This window comes from Malus sylvestris, chromosome 1, assembly GCF_916048215.2.
Source record: "Malus sylvestris chromosome 1, drMalSylv7.2, whole genome shotgun sequence".
Lineage (NCBI taxonomy): Eukaryota > Viridiplantae > Streptophyta > Magnoliopsida > Rosales > Rosaceae > Malus > Malus sylvestris.
Genome location: NC_062260.1, coordinates 22,444,098 through 22,466,394, shown reverse-complemented (window position 1 = coordinate 22,466,394; position 22,297 = coordinate 22,444,098). Strand labels below are relative to the sequence as shown.

The 22,297-nt window shown below is 38.6% G+C and overlaps 1 protein-coding gene, 1 long non-coding RNA gene and 2 pseudogenes across 2 annotated transcripts; all 4 read left to right on the top strand.

The window, feature by feature from the left end:
* The first annotated feature begins 2,093 nt into the window (after positions 1 to 2,093).
* Positions 2,094 to 16,593, top strand: LOC126631219 (uncharacterized). Its single transcript, XR_007626322.1, has 2 exons — positions 2,094 to 2,217; positions 16,228 to 16,593. It is a non-coding gene; the product is annotated as an uncharacterized LOC126631219 (long non-coding RNA).
* LOC126631210 (BTB/POZ domain-containing protein At1g01640-like) lies at positions 10,008 to 13,016 on the top strand (annotated as a pseudogene).
* Positions 13,413 to 22,147, top strand: LOC126631192 (serine/threonine-protein phosphatase PP1 isozyme 4-like; annotated as a pseudogene).
* Positions 17,879 to 22,147, top strand: LOC126631202 (serine/threonine-protein phosphatase PP1 isozyme 4-like). The gene is made up of 4 exons (XM_050301377.1): positions 17,879 to 18,268; positions 19,368 to 19,927; positions 20,005 to 20,227; positions 21,746 to 22,147. The coding sequence occupies exons 1-3, from the start codon at positions 18,067 to 18,069 to the stop codon at positions 20,191 to 20,193; spliced, it is 951 nt and encodes a 316-aa protein (XP_050157334.1). The 5' UTR covers positions 17,879 to 18,066; the 3' UTR covers positions 20,194 to 20,227; positions 21,746 to 22,147.
* Positions 22,148 to 22,297: the final 150 nt, after the last annotated feature.

Sequence of the window (22,297 nt, the reverse complement as noted above, 5' to 3'; positions counted from 1 at the left end):
GGATTTTATTGCTGCTGCCATATTCAGTTCGGTAATCATACCAATATGCATCATTGATACCATTGCAACAATGTTATCAATTTCAGAGTTTTCCACCATATTTGCGCTATTGGACTTATTGGCATATTCCTCACTTGCTTTTCTGTGTCTACAATCACGAATGTAATGGCCTTTCTTTCCACAATGGTAGCATACACCATTTGCATTTTTTTATTGTTGTTGGAATTGGTCTTCTTAAACTTTCCTTTGTCAATTTTGACTTTGAAGTTCTTTTTATATTTGTTTCCTTCGACAATGTGAACTTTAGAGAAATCTTGATTTGCAAAATTCTTATCACGATTTCGAGTTTCCTCTTCAATTTGAATACCCTTTTGCAAATTCTCCAAACTAATATCTTCCACTATGTGTAGAAGTTTCTTTCTATAGTTATTCCATGTTTGGGGTAATTTTGCCATAATAGCCCAAACTATCATAGGATCCGGAATAACTATTTTAAGTTCACGAAACTTTGAGACCAAGACCAATAATTCATGAACTTGGTCTAGGATGGGTTTATTATCAAATATAGTGAATTCATAATATTTAAGCATTAAAAATTTATCGTTACCTCTTTTTTCCGTTGTGTACTTGTGTTCAAGTGTTTCCCAAATTTCATTTGGAGATTGAATGTGTGCATACAGGTCATATAAACGATCAGATAATGTGCCCAAGATGTGTCCTCGACATACCAATTCATCTTCTTCACGCTTCTTTCGATCGGCAACTATATTGTCCGAGTCTTTGTCACTTGGTTCACAAATAGGCTCCAATTTTGGGTCCAACACATATATGACATTTAGAACAGTAAGCATGAAACGCATCTTGTCCTTCCATCGGGTGAAATTTGATCCATCAAATTTGTCTAACTTGTAGACATCTTGATTGATAATCTTCAAAGCCATGTTATCAGATTTGTTATCCATGACGAAAATAACACTTTAAGATTGTTAGAGTAAATATAGAAATATAGAAAATAATCCGAATGATGACTTCGAGGTACGACTTGAATCGTTTCCTTAAAGTGTTATTTGCCCCCACTAGAATGAGTTTGCTAAAGGGTTCTTGGCAAATCACTTCCAGGATACAACAAAGTATGGAATATTCGATTAGCAAAACCAAATTATATTCTCTTAGAAATAACTAGAAAGAAATTGTATGAATGTGATGAAGAGAGAAAAGAGAGCAAAGAAATTATGTAGATAACAAATTTCTGAATGAATATTTTCTACTAATGTTACCAATATATATAGAGAGAATTGCGCCTTTAGACATATCATTTGGTTTTAAGTGTATCCTCTCACCAAGAGATACAACTGAACATTGCAGCAATGTTTCTAATGGATATGTCTGATGCAAAAAATGCATTTGGATGCATCATACCTTTTCGTCAAAACAGAGAAAAGGTTCAGCGTTTAATTGGAAAGGGTGTGATTGTTGGGTTAATGACCCAATCCCATCATCTGTCAAATATTGCTGGTGCACTGCACCAATATATATATATATATATATATATGAATAATATAATAATAATAATTTATATATTTATTATTGAGATCTCTAACATTTGGCCCTGATGAGGTGGCAAAATTCTTAACGAAACATGATTTGGACCTTGTTTGCCGCGCCTATCAGGTTCTTGACTATCCTTCTTCCCCCTTGGTTTTACTCAAGCTAACTTAGTTTGGAACTTAAACAAGTTCTTCTTTGTAGGCTATGGAAGATGGTTTTCAGTTCTTCGCAGACGGGCAACTAGTTACAGTTTACTCAGCTCCCAACTACCGTGGTGTGTTCGACAATGTTGCTGCGATGATGACTGTAGATGAGAACTTAATGCGCTCCTTCCAAATTCTTAAACCAGCTGAGAAAAAAAAGCCAAGTTCTTGATGTCAACAAAAATGTAATGACTACAGTACCAGCGCTCCAGTCTTGAACCAGGTTAGCAAATTATTGTTTGTTGCGCAAACTAGTCATGTTGTCTACCTTATTGTTGTGGTTCTGTTTGCATTTGTGTAAGTGCATGTGCAGGTATATGGGAATATTAATATTTATTACACCGGCTGTCGGATTTTGGATTATATCACAAAAAACCTCGGTACAATTAAAATCGAACCATTCATTATACCATATTAGCTCACTCGTTTTGAAGACTCGTCAAACAAATGCTTTAATGTTGTTTAGGTCGTGGAGGACGGTTATGAATTCTTCTCCAACAGGAAACTCATTTTTTCTGCTTCAATTTGGTTCAAGTTTCATGGAATTTGGTTGAGAATTGGACGAGATATGAAGGTTTTCGTGTTTTTCCAGTTTCCGACGAACGACGATGGCGACCGATGAGGCTAACCGGAGAAGAAGATAGAATATTCCATCAAAGTTGATGGAATATTCTGACGTTGTTAGGTAGAATTAACGGTTCCTGTTACTTTTTAACGAAATATTCCTAACGGGGTTAAGGGTTTCCATTAGGGTCCCTGCGCGTGGCCGCGTGTGTTGCCGTGCCCTTGCCGGCGAGTGGCGGTGCGTGGGACGTCCAAAAATTATTTTAAAAATATGGGGATGTTCATGAGGTTGTGTAGATCACGTTGGTATATTCAAACATCTCATTTGAGCAATGTATGGGACGTTATTAGCTAGTATTGGTTATGTGCTTTAAATAACGTTTATTCAGTTATTTCGCATATAAGTGAGACCTATCCCAATGACAAGCGCAGTCAAAGGCGACTCGGGGGCTACGACCCTTCAACATACTAGTAAGTGGGCTTTTGGTTTTCAGTATATACTTAAATACTTGATATTTTTCCAGAAAATGCATTTAAATAAGTTATGATTTGAATTGTCATGCCAAATGTTTTATATTTAGAATATGCATATGATGTTTGCATATATATATATATATATATATATATATATATATATATATATATATATATATATATAATTGTGGTGCTGAGGACGCTCAGGTAAGTCCCAGGTGAGTTTATGAATTGTGCATGTGAATATCGGTTGTGATTAATTGAGAAACATTGAGCTCATAAACCTGCACCCCGGTGTTAGTGATTTAGCCAGAGATATGGCACATGCCTATTTATAATGTCACCTCCCGCACCATATGTTCACATTGGATCTAATTTAGGTGCACAATCTTGTCGTACAGACCATCATAGGTGGTTCCGACTCGTAGGTAACTAGCGATTTATCGCACAGCTATTATGAGAACGTAGTATTGAGCATAATTATATTACACCCAATCTTGTCGTACAGACCCTTTCAGTGGTTCCGACTCGTGTGCAGTGTAGCGCCATATAGGTCACCTGTAGTGACTCTGACTAGATTGACTAATGAGCTATAAATTCAACCGTATAGACTTCTGCAGGGGTTCCGGCTAAAATATTATTTTCCATAAATCTATTTTCACCTTGTTTATACCATATTTAGGGCATCCGTATTGAGATCTCGTATAAATACTTGGGGGACTTAAATGTAATTATGTAATAAAGGAATGGGCAAATATGTAATAAGTGAGGAGCCCTTATTCTATAAAAGGACTCTTCACCCTCACAATTAGAGGAGGCCATTTATTAGGCCATAGGAAGAGTTCTCTCACCCTCAGAAGCTTTCTCCCTCACTCCCCTCACTTCTCAGAGAAATACAATATCAGTGTGGATGTAGTCCAAACCTTGGGGTGAACCACGATACATCTTGTGTTATTTACATTTCTTGCAGATTCACGGTCGGATTTACGTTGTTCCAAGACCTCCAGTTTTGTGCATCAACATTTGGCGCCGTCTGTGGGAAACGACACGAAAAACTATGTCGATTCTCTTTCATTTTTTCATCTCACCACCGTAAGACCTCATCACTGTCCTTCGTGAATCTGCAAAATCACAAAAACCCAGAAACAGAAAAGATACCCAAATCCTGTGTTCTAAAAAACGCCCTAAGCAACGTCTAGGCGCTGGGCGGTGGAGTGCCGCCGGGATTAATGCCAAATCGTTCATAAAATCAGTTACGGGTTAGTCGGCCGCCTAGGCGGTCTAGGCGGCTGTCTAGGCGGCCTCGTGGGAGCCTCAGCTGTTCTCCGTTCTACTGCGATCTGGCGAGAAGAAAGAGGACGAACTGAAAATTTCGTCGGAGCCACATCGATGTTGCTTGATAGTTGGGTTTTTTGGAATTCTTTCGGGTTTTTGGGTTGAAGGTTAGGGGTTTGAAGTAGCTTTTGGAGATGGTGGGAGAGGTCTGATGATGGGAGATATGAGAGAAGAAGAAGCAGCGCCAAAAGATAGAGAGGAGGCGATGGAAACAAAGCTGACTGCAAGAAGAAAGAGAGAGAGATAGTTGTATACCAAAAAGTAGAGAGATAGGTGACTACAATAATAGAGAAAACCAAAAAGTAGAGAGTTGACTACAATAATAGAGAAACAAAGCTAATGCGGCAGAAGACATGCGTAGAAAAATAAAATAAAGTGTGGGGTGGGTTAGGCTGGGCTGGGCTGGGCCAGCCCATTTATATATGCTTACAATCTTATTAAATTTTAAATGATGAATTGACTACAAATTTATCCAATTGTGGGATGAATGTATTTTGTGTATTATTCTACTTCTATTTTTGCATTTTATTATTTTTCTATCATCCATACAAGTATAATTTTTTTTTAAGTGTAAATAAGCACTTATTTACAAGATATATAATAAATTTATATAAATTTGCCTAGGCCGCCTAGGCCCTGCCTAGCCGCCTAGGCACTAGGCCCTTGCCCACCGCCTGACTAGCGCCTAGCGTTTTTTAGAACCTTGCCCATATCCATCTCGCTACTCTCTCTCCTCCCTCTCTCTCCTCCGCACACACAGTGGTTTCAAAAAAGACAATGAAATCAGTTCAGAAACCATTGCAAATCATGTCCCGTGCCTCAAAATTCACAACCACACCGCTCTCGGTTTTCCATCTCCTCTTCAGCTTCTGAGCCAATCACTGCACTAAAACCAACCAAGCAACCCCAACCTGATAGCCTAACCCAAGAAGATTTCACAAAGATCAACCTCCTACTCCCGCTCCTCTGCCTCTTGAACCACCTCGACACGGCAACCCATCTCGCCATCACCGCCCTGCTCGCAAACCCACCTCCCAAATCCACCCTCTCGCCCTCAGATGTCAAAATCTGCGATTTAGGTTTTTGATCACCTTTCCAGATCAAAAAATGAGCAGCGGGGATGGTGATTCGATAGAGGCGGAGTACATATGGAGACTCCACAAGCATGAGCCCAAAGTACATACGTCTTGCAGCGCCGCTCGGCTACCTGGTCAGATGTTCAGATTATGACGTCGTCTGCAGTTGGATTATCCAGTCTTGTTAGAGGCTTTACATACGACCGGCTGGTGAGCAGAATGGGAGGCCGGTGCGGCAACCAGATCGGCGCCATTTTCTTGTCCGTGAGCTTAAATAGCGATGGGGTTGTTCGGGAGTCTAAGAGGTGTTTGGTGCAGAACGAAGATGATAGTTCGGATGAGACAGCTGCGGCGGTGGTTACAGAGAAGAAGAGAAAGAAAGTTGGGGTTAGGAGTGGTAAGGCCATGAATACCACTAAGCATTTGTGGGCTGGTGCTATAGCCGTCATGGTTTCCAGAACTTTTGTTGCACCTTTTGAGAGACTAAAGCTGGAGTATTTAGTGCGCGGTGAACAGAGGCATCTATTTGAGCTCGTTAAGACAATTGCGGCTAATCAGGGGTTGAAGGGCTTTTGGAAAGGGAACCTAGTCAATATTCTTCGTACAGCTCCATTTAAAGCAATCAATTTCTATGCTTATGATACTTACAGAAAACAATTGCTCTGCTTCTCCGAAAATAAGGAGACCACAAATTTTGAGAGGTTCGTTGCTGGCGCTGCAGCTGGAATTACTGCTGCCACACTCTGTTTACCTCTTAACACGGAATGGCAAGGTTGGGGCATTGCGTCTCCAGTTCCCACCATGGTTACCAAAATTGTTGAGGATTTGAAGGCTTGGGAGAAAGATTTTGATACCCAGATGAGCTTTGGTGGTAGTCGTGGCAAACTTCAGGGAGATTTCAAAGTGCAAGAGGATAGAAAACACCGAAAAACATATCAGGCTTTAGGTGTCAAAAGGGGACCCGTTTTGAGGATTCTGAAAGGCTACGTGGGTCTCAGGATAAGACACTTATCTGTACGAGCTGTAAGACACTTATCTGTCTGAGCTGTAAGGTTACTTTGACCAACACGTTGTCGCTCTTGGTCCTTAGTTCATGTGGGCATGTCTTTTGTAAGAAAGATGCTGGTGACGCTGCAGACTGACGATGTTGTCTGCTTCTGCTATTCCACATGCTCGCAAAGCATCCTTGGTTCGATAAAGAGAAAGAAGAAAGCAAAAGCAAAGCAGAGAACGAAAGCAAAAGTAAAGCAGAAAACAAAAGCAAAAGCAAAAGCAACGCACCAACGACTGCTTTATTTATTTTTGAGTGATGTAATTTATTTTTCTTATCTTTCGGAGATATATGTATAAACCCCATCAGAGGGTAATAATAAAAAAATAAAAAATAAATAAAAAACGGCAAAGCCCAAAATAAATGGGTTGAAATGTTGTGTGGAGGGCAAAGGCCCATAAGCCCAAAATAGCACCAACTAGGTGATCAAAAGTATGCCCAGTACTCCAAAATTATTCGGCAACCTGCCGCTATTACCACCAATCAGGTGATCAAAAGTACACCCAGTACTCCAAAATTATTCGGCAACCTGCCGCTATTACCACCAACTAGGTGATGAAATGTACAACCCGTACTCTAATATCATTTGGCAACTAGCCATTCATGCTACCAACCAGGTGATGAAATGTACAACCCGTACTCTAATATCATTTGGCAACTAGCCATTCATGCCACCAACCAGGTGATGAAATGTACAACCTGTACTCTCCTTCATGCCACCAACCAGGTGATCAAAAGTATGCCTAGTACTCCAAATTATACATAAGCATTACTCATGTCATTCATACATAAACATTCATGAGCATCACTCATGATAATCATACATAAACATTCATGACCATCATTCATGTCAACATTCATGAGCATCACTCATGTTAACATTCATGAACATCACTCATGACAACATCCATAAGCATTACTCATCTCAATCAACATAAACATTCATGAGCATCACTCATGTCAATCAGCTTCAAAAGCTTCATTTACAGAGCTCTAGCTTCAAAAGCTTTATTTACAGAGCTCTAACTTCAAAAGCTTCATTTACAAAAGCTCCAGCTTCGAAAGCTTCATTTACAGAGCTCTAGCTTCAAAGTTTCACTTACAAAACTTCACCTACAAAGCTTCAGTGCAGGGTATACAAATACCATCTCCGAACAACCGACACTTCGGCCCATACATGGATTCAATTTGAAGTCTCAAGCCAACAGACTCTATTGACCGAAGACTTGGGGGACTACATTATGTACCATATATTGGGCCTCAACTGGGCCTTATGAAAAATACTTGGGGGACTTAGCCCATTATTTATGTATTAAAGAGCGAGCCCTTATTCTATAAAAGGGACTCCCTCACTTTCATTAGAAAGCACCCATTATTCATGTACTGAGGAGCGAGCCCTTATTTTATAAAAAGGACTTCCTCACCTTTATTAGAGAGCAACGCCGCCAGCTGAGCAACCGCCTTGCCGCGAGCATCACTCCTAGCCCATCATTTATGTATTGAGGAGCGAGCCCTTATTCTATAAAATGGACTCCCTCACCTTCATTAGAGAGCAACGCTGCCAGCTGAGCAACCGGCTCGCCGCGAGTATCACTCCTAACCTATCACTTATGTATTGAGGAGCGAGCCCTTATTCTATAAAAAAGACTCCCTCACCTTCATTAGAGAGCAACGCCGCCAACTGAGCAACCGGCTCATCACTTATGTATTGAGGAGCAAGCCCTTATTCTATAAAAGGGACTCTCTTACCACCATTAGAGAGCATTACCGCCCACTGAGCAACCGCCTTACCGCGAGCATCAACTCTAGCCCATCATTTATGTATTGAGGAGCGAGCCTTTATTCTATAAAAGGGACCCCTCACCTCCAAGCGCCACAAGCCGAGTCAACCAAGGCAACATAAGCCACAAGCCGAGCAGCCTCGCAACATGTGCTATTTATAGTTGAGCATCATTTCACTTTGAGCACCGCCTCATATCAAGTATCAGTTCAAGACGACATCTAGTTACTTCGGCCCACACATGAACTGAATTTCAAGTCTCCAGCCAAAAGACTCTCTTGACTGAAGACTTGGGGGACTACTGTTTATACCATACTTAGAGCCTCCGTATTGAGATCTCATATAAATACTCGGGGGACTTAAATGTAATTATGTAATAAAGGAATGGGCAAATATGTAATAAGTGAGGAGCCCTTATTCTATAAAAGGACTCCTCACCTTCACAATTAGAGGAGACCATTTCTTAGGCCATGGGAAGAGTTCTCTCACCCTCAGAAGCTTTTTCCCTCACTCCCCTCACTTCTCAGAGAAATACAATATCAGTGTGGACGTAGCCCAAACCTTAGGGTGAACCACGATACATCTTGTGTTATTTACATTTCTTGCAGATTCACGGTCGGATTTACGTTGTTCCAAGACCTCCGGTTTTGTGCATTAACACACCTGAGTTACTCATTCTGCTTTATATTTTGGCATGGCATACTTATGATTATGGATATGTGAAGCATGACTTGAATATATCTATATATATTTATATTCATATTCTATTTCTGGGAAACTTATACATGTTTTACGGCGAGGGGTTAGAGCATTTGATAATGAAATGATTTTGAAAAGCTTTGTTTTTGCTCACTCACATTTTATGTTTTGCGCCCCTCTAGGTTTTAGGTAGACTTGTTGTTGGTGACATTGAGGATCTCGGTGGTTCTGATAGAATAAAATATTCGTAGGATATCTTCTGGTATTGTATAACTAGTACTTGTCCTACTGGACTGCATTTAGACTTTCTATGCTCTGATTAGGTGTATTTACACTTGTATCTCACTCCTAGCACTCCCTGCTTATTAGTGCACATAATTCGTATATTTCTTATCCTTATTGCTTCTGTACTGTGCACATGGCTATGTCACCCTCACGTGACGGCCAACACGCCTCGATCTCGGTCGGGGTGTGTCATGAATCAAATGTTTTTTTTGTAGGTAAATTATTTTGCATGAATTTTACATATATCAGGCATTTATATGTGTGTGTGTGTGTGTGTGTGTGTGTGTGTGTGTGTGTGAAATAATTTACCTACATTAATATGTAAAATATAATTTTATTGACTTAATTAAGCATGTATAATAACATATATTAGGCAATGAATTTATAACATTAATATTTTTTTTTTTTGTAAAATCGTTAATTCTCCCTTACCATCCATCCGCATGACATTAATTATGTACATCAAACATTTAAATAGGGTTTTAAAAAAAATTCAAATAGGGGTATTTAAGGCATCCAAAAAAAAATTTATATGTGAAGTCAAACATAATTAATGAATTTGCTGATGTGTAGTCAATGAGTTTTATTCAAGAAAAAAACTTATGTCGGGTTTTATGTAGAGAAAATTAAATTTTAAGGGCTAAAGTCATATTTTCAGTAATAAGAAACATAAAGAAATCAAACGTTTGCATAATGTACCATTTCACATAATCATTACACGTTCTTATGTGTCCACATGTCAAAATTTAACAGTGATTACAAGTAACATGTAAGAATTGGATTGGTGATAAAAATACTAATTTGCCCTTGAATTTCATAGATAGTGGACGGAATCGAACATAAAGGGTCAATTGACTTATTTCAAATAGTTTAGAAGGTTAATTTATCAAAAGAAAATTTTATGAAATCAATTTTAACTGAACTAATAGTTCAGGAAGTCAAACGGCAATTTATCCTTTTAAAATTGAGTAGTCATCGACTCAGCGGGCGAGTCTTCGGTCGTTTGCCACACCCACTTTTGACTCTACCTCTATCCAATAGCTCCCTCTGCCTCTCACTCTCTCTTCACCTCTCATCCTCTCCGTTTAATTACTTGAAGAACTGGGTGATCCCAAGTTGGAAACCTGGTAAGTTTATGCATATTTGTTACAAGTATCGGATTAAACTGCTTTTAGTTAACCACTGATTAGCGATTAATTCAAACGTTGATTATGTTGTTGGTATCAGTGCCTGACACTATGACTGGTGGGCTTCGCTCAAACGTCAAGAGGTACACCGTGAAATGCCTCAATTTGGGCGGAGCCACCATGCCTGAGACAAAAAGTAGTAGCAGTTTAAGCGACCCCCGAGATGCTGATAGTGCGGATAAGAAACCGCGAGATGGATCTTCGCTTCCGGAGACGAGCCTTGGCGACGGTAAAGTTCCTTGCTTGCCAATGTTGACCTCTACTGCAAAGGTACGCAAGTCCAGTAAGCCACAAAATATAAATGCTTGCCAATGTTAACTGATTTATCTCTTTACATTCGTTTCACTTCTATTAAAAACTCAGGAGGAATTTATGGTTCCTTTTTTTATACAATTATACTTGGTTCCTCAAATTTTGGGAAATGAATTCCCCCTCAAAAACACTTTGATCGTTTTCAAAGGACATATCAAATTTTGAACATAAAATTTAAATTTTGATAGCTTATGTGGCACTTTGACATATTTTAAAGTTTTGTTCTTCAACCGATATGTTAAATAAAATTATTATTTTATAAAATAAATTATTAAACCAATTAAAATTTAATAAAGGACATTTAAAATTTAATTAGTAATCTATTCACCTTCCTTGATTGAAAATTTAAAAAAAAAGTAGGATAATTGCATCGGTCAACTTAACATTAATTTTATTAAATTATTAAACTAATTAAAAATTAATAAAATACATTTAATAATTAGTAAAAAAAACATTTGAAGTTGCTGTAAAATTTGACAGTAACCTCTTTTGTTGCCAATCCATGTCATCGCCACATAGGATTTGGCACTTCGGTTGGAGAATATTAGTGTGATATTTTTTTACTGTTATAGCTGCTGATGTGTACATTTTGACATCTCCTTTGAAAATGCTTTTATATTAATGGAACTTTGTACTTATAATCAAAACATTACGTATTATAGAGACTACGTCAAGACTTTTACTATAAAAAAATCAATAAAATGTGAGATCATATGGACATATTGGTATAAATATGATGGTTGGAATTGGTAAAAACATTACGAACAGTCTATTTATTTATTACAATTGGTTAGCTAAACGATAATAGTTTTAATTGATTGATGATCTTTACAAAATGAATTATAACATGAACATTTCCGATCATAAATGCGAAATTTTACAAATTGGCCACCAAGTATTTTGAGAATTCCATCACAATTTTGCGAAGCCAAAGCATTGTTCTTTTTAATATTTGTAAAAAAGTTCAATTTCACGCACACAATACCATCAAATCCAACCCACCATTTGGTCCATTTCTTACTTTCTAAACTAACTTCATTCTCTAACTTCCTAATCACTTTCCATATTGTGTTCACAAGATTAAGAAAGGAAAATAATACCAACACACTTGTTTCCCCTTTGTACATCCATGTTTGTTTTTGTTTCTTGAATCTCCTTTGACTCATTCAAAATCGAGAAATAAATAAGAATGTGAACAAGATAAACGTGTTGAAATCACTTCTCCAAGTCCTAAAAAATCATTTATGATGATCGATGTCTGCACCTCGTTGATTGGCTTCTCATTTTATCATTTTGCGATATCCTTTTAATTTCCTTTGCTCCTCAGGATCTCAGGGAGGCGAGTAATGCTAAACAAACATCAGAAGGTTTACTCCAAAAAAGGAAATTTGAAACATTAGATTTGGAAGAACTCCATGAAAAGATTGAATACTTAAATGGATTTGCTCCTGCATACAGAGATCATGCTCCCACTGATATACTACTTCATCCGGGTGACAATGGGCCTACTATACCTGCACATAAACTCTTATTGGTATACACTCTCCATCTCACTCTCGGTATCGAATCCCGATCCTCTGCATTTAAAAGTTGTGCGGTTTTTGTGTATTTCACAAGATGGACATTGAATTGCATTGGAATATGTATCCGATCATGTATCTTCTACTAGTAGTTACAGAGTGTGTTTAACTTTGGAGTCTAGACTATGATCCGTAACTTGTACTAGGTCAATTGATCATTGTTATTCTGAGTTCTGACTGTAGGCAACAAGATCGAAAATCTTGAACATTCCAAACACGGAAGGATGCTCCAAAGCTCCAACAAACCAGGTGGACAACATAACACTGCCTGAGTTGAATCACGAAGAGCTCAAGTCTCTCGTGGATTTCCTCTATAATGCGGACCTGCTTGAAGATCAAATGAACAAGCATGTCTTCTCCTTGTCAGTCGCAGCGACTAAGTACGGAATACCATACTTGGGCAGATTTTGTGTGCGTCATATGCACAACTCTCTGAGTTCCGCCAATGCTCTCGATGCTCTGGAGGTTGCGGATGGTTGCTCCTACCAAGCACTGAAGGACAGTGTGCTGGACTACATTGCCATAAACATGAGTGACGTAGTTTTTTCCGCTCAATTTGAGGCCCTTGCACTCAAGAATCCGAAATTAAGCGTGCAGGTTTCAAGGGCATCATTCAAGGGTCAGAATAAAAAATCGGCGATTAATGTGAAAAAGAATATTAACTCAAGCAGGATTACGGAATTGTTTATGAAGAAAAAGGCAGCCTTTCGTCAGGACAAGTAAGTTTAAGAGTGAGGATACTGATTCGGCATTCCATTCGTTATTTTACCAACCATGATACTATAGTTCATCTTCTGATTGTTCTTAATAAACAAGGTGAAATTTCTGTTGAATTTTGATGGACAATCATTGCCGCCTTCTTCTTAATGTTCAATATGTACGGTCGAATTATGAATTTTGATGAAGTTTTGGGTTCATTTGATTTTGAGTGGTTTTCTGTTGAGGGGAGAATGTGGAAGGCAGGGGAAGAGGAGAAGTTTGGCTTTTACATTTTTCCCTTTTAAGTTTGTTACCAATAGATAAATAAAGGGTGAATTGACCAATAACCTTTTCTATTAATGCCACATGAACGCCACATAAGTAGCCACGTCAGCAAATTTAACGGAATAAACAGATCCCGCCAAAGTGAAACGAGATCACGGTGTTACGTAACGAAATTTGGGTTTTAGGGGACAAGGTGAGATTGGTCAAGTTTCAAGAGACATTACTCTTGGAAAAAATAAGCCCAAGTCCAGACAACTACTTTATGATGAGTGCAGGTGGCGATTATGGATGGTAACACCTCCGATTTGAAAAACTTTGATCAGAACTGATGTTTCTGATTCTGGCTTGTATGCTTTGTGATTTTTTTTTTTTTTTTCTGGTCACCCCCTTTGCATTGATATCCATGGAAGGGCAAAGAATGAATGGTACGATTGGGATGACATGGTAGTGCAATGATGAGAACTTCAGCTGCCGAATTTCCGGCTTTGTACGGTAACAGAGAAAAGAACTAGCTTGGTGATGTCCACAAAATGCCCGATAGAGCGGAAAAACTTACTTATCACGGATATATATTCTCTTGTACTGTTGTTACCTATCTCCCTATACTAATAAAAAAAAGTAGACTATAAATAAATTTCTATATGTTTTGGCAGCCTTTATTACAAATTTCTAGTTCATATCGCAGTTAGAAAACGCGCTAAATAAAATGTGGTCATCGGTCTACGGCCGGCAAAGTCTCTCTCTCTGTCCAGTAGCAGCCTCTCACCCTCCTTTTTCTCGCTCTCTTGTTATCTGGCAAACTTGCTATTGATCTGATGATAGTTGGTGAGTTTTCTTTTCATTCGTGCATGTATACAGTTTCTTAAGAATTAGGGTTTGTCAACTTTTTCCTAATTGTTTTTATTTGTTTTATATCCTCTGATAATTTTTCTTCTAAAATTTTTTTAACTCGTGAGTTTTCTGTCTTCTTCGTCTATTTGAAGAACTGGAGCATCAGTGCTAGTGATCCAAAGTGGTAACGTGGTGATTTGTATAGAGTTCAAAATATTAAGTGATTAATTTTTGTTTTTTTCTTTCTTTGACTAGTAATTTTGCTTGAGTTTCTGACGATGGGGGTTGGTTTCGGTCGTTTAAAATCTTAACTAGACACTATCATGAGTGGTGGGATTCGCTCAAGCGTGAAGAGGTACACTGCGAAACGTATCACTGTGAACATAGACACAGTGCATGAGACCATCAATGGCAATCGGAATGCTCTCCAAGCTGGCGCTGATGGCGTGGATCAGATGAGGCCGGCTGCAATTGTTGAGCCAAGTGTCAGCCATGGTGAAAGTCCTTGCTTGCCAATGTTGAGCCCTGCTGCAAAGGTACGTTCATGTCCACCATCATTATGTGCTTTATTTTATATATATATATATATATAGGTATACATGTAATCGTTGAATATGGCCTTGAAAAATGAACGGCAGAGATCACGACATTAAATTATGGAGTGAGACTAAACGAGTAGGTAGCTCCGTTCCAAGTTACTAACTAACTAGTGCTTGAGCTGTATATATAATTATAGAAAAGCCTAGTTAAGCCAAGTCAGTGAATAAGAATGATTTCATCGTGGTTATTTGAACAGGAGAGAGGTCAGCAATTGGAAGACGATCCAAACTGCGCTGCAGCCACTTTGAAATGGGGTGGAGCGATGGACCCTATCGTACTGGATGACATAATCAGTCGGCTTCTGGAGGTCCGATCAAGGCCACGCAAGCGTGTTTGGCTCTCCGTGTCTGAGGTAAGGCAGCTCTGCATTTGCTCCCGAGAAATCTTCCTTAGTCAGCCCAATTTGCTCGAGCTTCAAGCCCCTATCACTATTTGCGGTATGCTGTAACACATCAAGCATATGTATCAGTTTTCAGTTTTCGTTTTTACGTTCACAAAATGGTACTGCTAGATTGGCTTCTAACGTCTTTTTTCCTTGGCTGTAAGTGCTGACAGTATGGATCCCACCTCGGGAAAGTTTCCTGAACATGATTTTACTTGCCTTTCACTTTCAGGCAATATTAATGGGCAATATCCTGATCTGTTGAGGCTCTTTGAATATGGGGGTTTGCCTCCTAGTGCCAGTTATCTGTTCTTAGGAGGCTATGTGGATTATGGGAAACAGGGTTTAGAAACAATGTGCCTCTTGCTTGCCTACAAGATCAAATATCCCGAAAACTTCTTCCTTCTCAGAGGAAATCACGAATGCGCATCTATAAATCGTAGATATGGATTTTACGATGAGTGTAAGCGGCGATTTAATGTGAGAATTTGGATATCCTTCATCGACGCCTTTAACTGCCTTCCTGTCGCGGCTGTTATAGACGACAAGATATTTTGTGTGCACGGTGGTCTTTCCCCTGATTTGACAAACTTGGATCAGATCAGGAACTTACCTCGCCCAACTGCTGTTCCTTACAATGGATTGCTTGTGATTTGCTCTGGTCAGATCCTGATGGAGATGTTAAGGGATGGAGAGTGAATGGCAGAGGAGTCTCATATACATTTGGCCCTGATGAGGTGGCAGAATTCTTAACGAAACATGATTTGGACCTTGTTTGCCGCGCCCATCAGGTTCTTGACTATCCTTCTTCCCCCTTGGTTTTACTCAAGCTAACTTAGTTTGGAACTTAAACAAGTTCTTCTTTGTAGGCTGTGGAAGATGGTTTTCAGTTCTTCGCGGACGGGCAACTAGTTACAGTTTACTCAGCTCCCAACTACCGTGGTGTGTTCGACAATGTTGCTGCGATGATGACTGTAGATGAGAACTTAATGCGCTCTTTCCATATTCTTAAACCAGCTGAGAAAAAAGCCAAGTTCTTGATGTCAACAAAAATGTAATGACTGCAGTACCAGCGCTCCAGTCTTGAACCAGGTCAGCAGATTATTGTTTGTTGCGCAAACTAGTCATGCTGTCTACCTTATTGTTGTAGTTCTGTTTGCATTTGTGTAAGTACATGTGCAGGTATATGGGAATATTAATATTTATTACACCGGCTCTCGGATTTTGGATTATATCACAAAAGACCTCGGTACAATTAAAATCGAACCATTCATTACACCATATTAGCTCACTCGTTTTGGAGACTCGTCAAAACAAATGCTTTAATGTTGTTTAGGTCGTGGAGGACCGTTATGAATTCTTCTCCAACAGGCAACTCATTTTTTCTGCTCCTAATTTCTGCGGTGAATATATGAATATGACAATGGTGGTGCGATGATGAATATAAACGAAACCGTAATGTGCAGTTTCCGGCTTCTTGGGTAACAAAGAAATGAACTAGCTTGGCAGTGTCTACAACAGCCAGATAGAGCGTAAGTAACTACCTGTCACGGATATATACCCCTCGTGTCTACAACAGCATTGTTGTATTCCAGCGGTAGGTAAGTCTCTCTCTTCTGATAAAGAACATGTAAAAGGATTACGAATTATATCTTGTATGCTCATACTTATTAGTAAACAACTATCGTCTTTAAGATTTGAATTTGTCATTGTAAATTCTTCGGTGGGGGTAACAAAGGCATCGGTGCTTTTTTTTTTTTTTTTTTTTGAGTATATCGATATGTTTACCGAGGGTGGGGGAGTTTGGTTAAGTTACACAATGAGCAACTTAATTTTGTATTGAATTTGCCATCCACGAAATTCGAATCTAAAACCTCTCACTTTCAAGTAAAGAGGAATACCACCAGATCGTAGTACTAAGTGGCATCGGTGCTTTTAGTTGTCCAAGTTTAAGATGATGCCTGTCACTTCTGAAACAATTTTAGCCTTCCATGGAGTATTGGGGACAAAAACACAAGTCCGAATTGTATAATTGTACTGTTACGAATCGTTTGTTTTTAAACTATTTGATCCTAGTTTCTCGGAAAATAGTTTCTCAGAAAATATAAATTAATAAATTAATCCATATCCACAGGTGGTTAATAAGCTTAAAAAGCAAACGATTTGTATTAAGGAATGTTAATAACTCCCTAATACTGAAATCAATCGTTAACGAAGAAATCTAACGATGTTTGGAATTAAAACTTGTCATCCTTTAAGTTTAATTAATGTAGAGCGAGTTTGATACTTATGACTAAATATTCGTTTGGAAAGTTTTAAAATAACTGAAAGCGATTTAAAAAAAAAATTTAAGTTCCAAAAGTGCATGAAGTGCTTGATGCTTCTTGTAGAAAGCATTTCAAGTATTTTTTCATAATTGACTTTCATTTTGAATAAGGACGGATTCCGAAAACATTTTCATCAAAATTAATATTTCAACAATGTTTTTGGGCCTTAACTCGTTACCTCCACCAAACCAATTACACTTTTGTATGGGCTTTACAACTTGAGCCCATGTTCTTTCCTACCAAATTGTTGACAACTGTGTGAGGTACAAGACAACGACGTCGACCCCAGCTATACACATTCCATTTCATCTCTCAGATTCTTATAGGCACCTCCGTCACGTAGGGTTGCAGCCGCCCGCATCCTCAAATCTTTTGACGCTTTCTTCTCCCCAATCAAAAACCCTAATTTTTTATTCCCATTTTGATCCTCATCTTTCTCTTTCTAGAAAAAATTTCAGTGCGTCGAGAACACAACGTATATAACAAATGTTATATACAATTGGTTGAAAAATTAAAAATTAAAAATTTAACTAATTATATTATTATACTTGTGGTACTGAGCAGTATTCCCGACACACTGAGATACCTCTCTTCTTTATCTTCCCATGTTCCCACTCTTTTTTCCCGAGAAAATTCACTTTTTCTCTGTTTTATACAAAATTATATTTCCCAAAAAGAAAAAACCACCAACCAAATCCAAAAGGCCAAAATTCGAAAAGAAACCTCCATAACATAACAGCTCAGTCCAAGGGAAAAAAAGGAGCGACCTTTTTCGCAGTTGGGATTTCTAGGGTTTCTTTCGAGGAGAAATCTGAGCCGTTCGAGGGAGGATCTGAGAACCCAACCGAATGGCATCGCAGGGGCAGGGAGGGATGGACCCTGCCGTGCTCGACGACATAATCAAGCGGCTCACGGAGGTCAGATTGGCCAGGCCGGGTAAGCAGGTTCAGCTCTCGGAGGCGGAGATCAAACAGCTCTGTGGCGCTTCCAGGGAAATCTTTCTTCAGCAGCCCAATTTGCTCGAGCTTGAAGCCCCAATCAAAATTTGCGGTAGGGTTTTTACATACCCACATACATTTCGATATAGTATATAATTTACTTTCCTGAAATTTTTACTGGCACTAAATTCTATTTGAATTTTTCCCCCTTTTGTGATTTTGCATGTTTTGATGGGTTTTTTGTGTGTGATTTTGTGATGGGTTTTCTTTTATTACTTGTCTGATATGAAATTACTTGTGGGAAATACTGTGGCAGATTAGATTTGAAGTTATTTGCGGTTGATATTGTAGTTTATGGAGTACCCATATTTATTTTTCTGTCGATTATCAAAGTTTTACTTTGAAAGGGAAAACATAAAATATGCTGCAGAAGTGGCTCAGCTTAGCTTTATCAGTGGCAAACTACATTAGTAAATTATATACATACGGTGAATATGCGTGTTCATTTGCTGGTTATTGATGTTCTGATAAACAAGTTCTCGTTTTTCTTGTACAATGGGTTGATAGTTGTCTTGTATTTAATGTAGTTATGACAAGATTTTGGCTTTTTGATGATGTTATGTGCTGTTTAAGTTGGGGTCAATAACCCATTTCGTTTTAGTTTATTCCCATTTCCTGAAAAAATCTGGATATCCAACTCTGGTGTTTAATTGCTAATACTGCATTCATAGAAGTAAGAGCTTGGAATTTTAAGATGCCAAGCTATCATGTGTGTTTCTTTTTATAACTGTTTGTCCAATTGAATTGAAATCCTTGGTGTGCATTGTTCAATATTGTGTTCATTGAAACTATTGGTGTTTTTTACCTTCATTTGGGGAAATAAGGTTATCATGTAACCATGATAAAGCATTGACACAGATGACTTGGTGCAATCTGAACTTAGGTCTTGTATGACAACAGTACAAGGGTTGAAGATTAAAAAATTTATGCATCTTACTATGACTGTATTTAGTGAGTGAGTAGATCAGTCAAGGTTTTGGTAGTTAATTATATAAAAAAAATTCCAGATTGTATCTCTAGATAAAGTGGCTAGTTTGCTCACTGTAGCCCATAGGTTTGTGGTTGTTTCTATTCTTTTAAGTTCACTGTTATACTTGTCCTTTTGTCCCAGGCTTTACGTTTCTGACCTGAGTTTTCCATTTTATCTACAGGTGACATTCATGGACAATACAGTGACCTTTTAAGGCTATTTGAATATGGTGGTTTTCCTCCCAGTGCAAATTATCTGTTCCTAGGTGACTATGTGGATCGTGGCAAGCAGAGTTTAGAAACAATATGCCTCTTGCTTGCCTATAAAATTAAGTATCCTGAGAACTTCTTTCTGCTGAGAGGAAATCATGAATGTGCTTCTATTAATCGTATATATGGATTCTATGACGAGTGCAAGCGACGATTTAACGTGAGACTTTGGAAATCCTTCACGGACAGCTTTAACTGTCTTCCTGTGGCAGCTCTTATAGATGACAAAATTTTATGCATGCATGGTGGTCTTTCCCCTGATTTGACAAACTTGGATCAGATCAGAAACTTAACTCGTCCGACTGCTGTTCCTGATACTGGATTGCTTTGCGATTTGCTATGGTCAGATCCTGGTAGAGATGTTAAGGGATGGGGAATGAATGACAGAGGTGTCTCGTATACATTCGGCGCTGATAAGGTGGCAGAATTCTTAACGAAACATGATTTGGACCTTGTTTGTCGTGCTCATCAGGTTAGTGACTATTCTGCTTCCCTTTGTTCTACTCAAGCTAACTTCGTTTGGAACTGAAACAAGTTCTTCTTCTGTAGGTTGTGGAAGATGGTTATGAGTTCTTTGCGGACAGGCAACTTGTTACAATTTTTTCAGCTCCCAACTACTGTGGTGAGTTTGACAATGCTGGTGCAATGATGAGTGTAGATGAAAACTTAATGTGCTCTTTCCAGATTCTTAAGCCGGCTGAGAAAAAAGCCAAGTTCATGATGTCAACAAAAATGTGATGATTGCAATACCACTGCTCCAGTCTTGAACCAGGTCAGTTGATTATTGTTGCATTCACTAGCTCTGTGTGTGTGTGTGTCTGCGTCATGTTATCTACGTTATTGTTGTAGTTCTTTTGAATTTGTGTAAGTGAATGTGCAGCTATATGGGAATTATTACTTATTACACTAGCTGGGTGTGAGTGTGCCATGCCATATGCCATCTATGTTATTGCTTTACTTTTTTTAATTTTCCAGATGTGTGAAGGTTCATGTGCACCTATATGTGAATGTTATTAATTATATGTTATTCTTCTTATCCTTGGAAGGCTTGTGTAGTTTACAAACTCTGTTAATTAATTTATTAATCCATAAATTCAAACTCCATTGATTTCTTATATGGTCATCAATTAGTTATGTTGTTTACTTTTCCTATTTGTCTTCAAGCATTTGGGACCACATTTCTTTAAACATGAAAACAGTGAAGATGCACGTTCGAGCTTTTACTTTGAAAAAGGTAGGTTTTATTTAATCTTTAGGAATTAACATATCTCAGCAGTTTTTCTGCCATTTCACTGGAACTTCATATTTTTTCGGTAAGGGTTCTTTCTCTCCCCTCTCCCCTCTCCCCTCTCCCCCTCCTCTCAACTTTAGGAGGTACATTTTCTAGTGTGACTTGAACTGTTGTCTTTCTTTAAGAACAGAAGGAAAACACTGGCCTTTTGAATGAATATAATTTGGATTTCTCCAGTTGTACACAAGTCATTTGTTAAGGCACTTTTTGCTTGGCAAAATCATTGGATCATGTCTTCATCATTGGTTGTCTAGTGTCAAACTATGTGGTTTGAATAACCTTACAGTTGCTAGTTGTCAGTTTGAAGACATTGTTTTGTGTGGATCGATGGACGGATGTTCCCCTGCTACAACAAATTGTTTCAGACTTCGTCGTATTGCTAGCTACATGCTTGTTGCCTCATGATCTGGTAGAAGTCATTACTATAATTAGGTCTTACTAGTCAGGACCAAATTTCCTTTCTCAATCATATGGACCAGTAATACTGCCACACATTTCCTGTTGAGTTTTAAAATTTAATGAACTTTTCACACTTTCACAATAAATTAACGCACTCAACAAGCATTGGTTTAAAAACAAGAAGACATGTTTTATGATATCATTGATCCTGGTTAGTCAGGTCCCAACCATTGTCCATTACTAAGCAGTAGTATGGTATGAGTGGGTTGTTTTTTACAGTTAAGATGCACATTTTGAGTCGAGCAAACTGAGGTATTGCATAGTGTAATTGGTTTGTAATTCATTGATGCAAGTCATTTTGGCCCTATCTTAATGAGCCCAATTTCAACCCCCTTTGATTTTTTACTATCCTGAACAGTGCTCGTAGAAAAGATCCTGTAGTTCTGGCGCTAGCCTTGTGATTATGCAGATTCTTGTTAACTTTGACTTGTTTATCGTCTGTTGACCGATTGCAATGCTAGTCTATGTGCTAATTGCAACACATCAGTCTGTTAACTTTCTGCCATTTCCCTCTTTATTTACTTGTTTGTCCTCTTGCAGGCATTTTTTCCCTTCTTTTGTGGGGCAACTTGGCGGAAAATGAAGGTTGGCCAGCCTCAGAACCTTCCTTCATCTCTAGTAGAATCCAAGTACTTAAGCTGGGGAGAAGCTATGGAAGCTGGTTGTTGGGAGAAATACTCTGGAGTCGCCTGAGGCAGAAGCATTTTATATTTCCTCGTTCCCCTTTCTCTGTAATGCGTATTCCGCAACGTTTGTGTACATATAATTTGGTCTGTCGACGCACTGCTGTGCTTTCCATGGAGGCCAACAGCAATGGCGTCATTTCACTCCCCAAAGACGTCTCCAGTTTTCTTAGAGTATTAGCAATATAACTCATTGATTGAACGGTTTGTTAACGACGCTTTAAGCTTACTTTTGGTGTTAAGAGATGGTCAGTTGCTACTGGTGGCTCTGTGTGTGTTGCATCTTATTATTTTGGTCAAGGCATCATTAATTATGTCTTTTCCAATCTTGCTGATTTATACATGGCCGTTAATGTGAAGAAAATATATGAATCACAGTTTGACACGTGCATCTAATCGTTTCTTTTCG

Coding starts and splice junctions, on each gene's coding strand:
- LOC126631202 (XM_050301377.1), top strand. CDS start 18,067: ATGGCATCGCAGGGGCAGGGAGGGATGGACCCTGCCGTGCTCGACGAC. Junction 18,269..19,367: donor AGCCCCAATCAAAATTTGCG/GTAGGGTTTTTA, acceptor TTTTATCTACAG/GTGACATTCATGGACAATAC. Junction 19,928..20,004: donor TTGTTTGTCGTGCTCATCAG/GTTAGTGACTAT, acceptor CTTCTTCTGTAG/GTTGTGGAAGATGGTTATGA.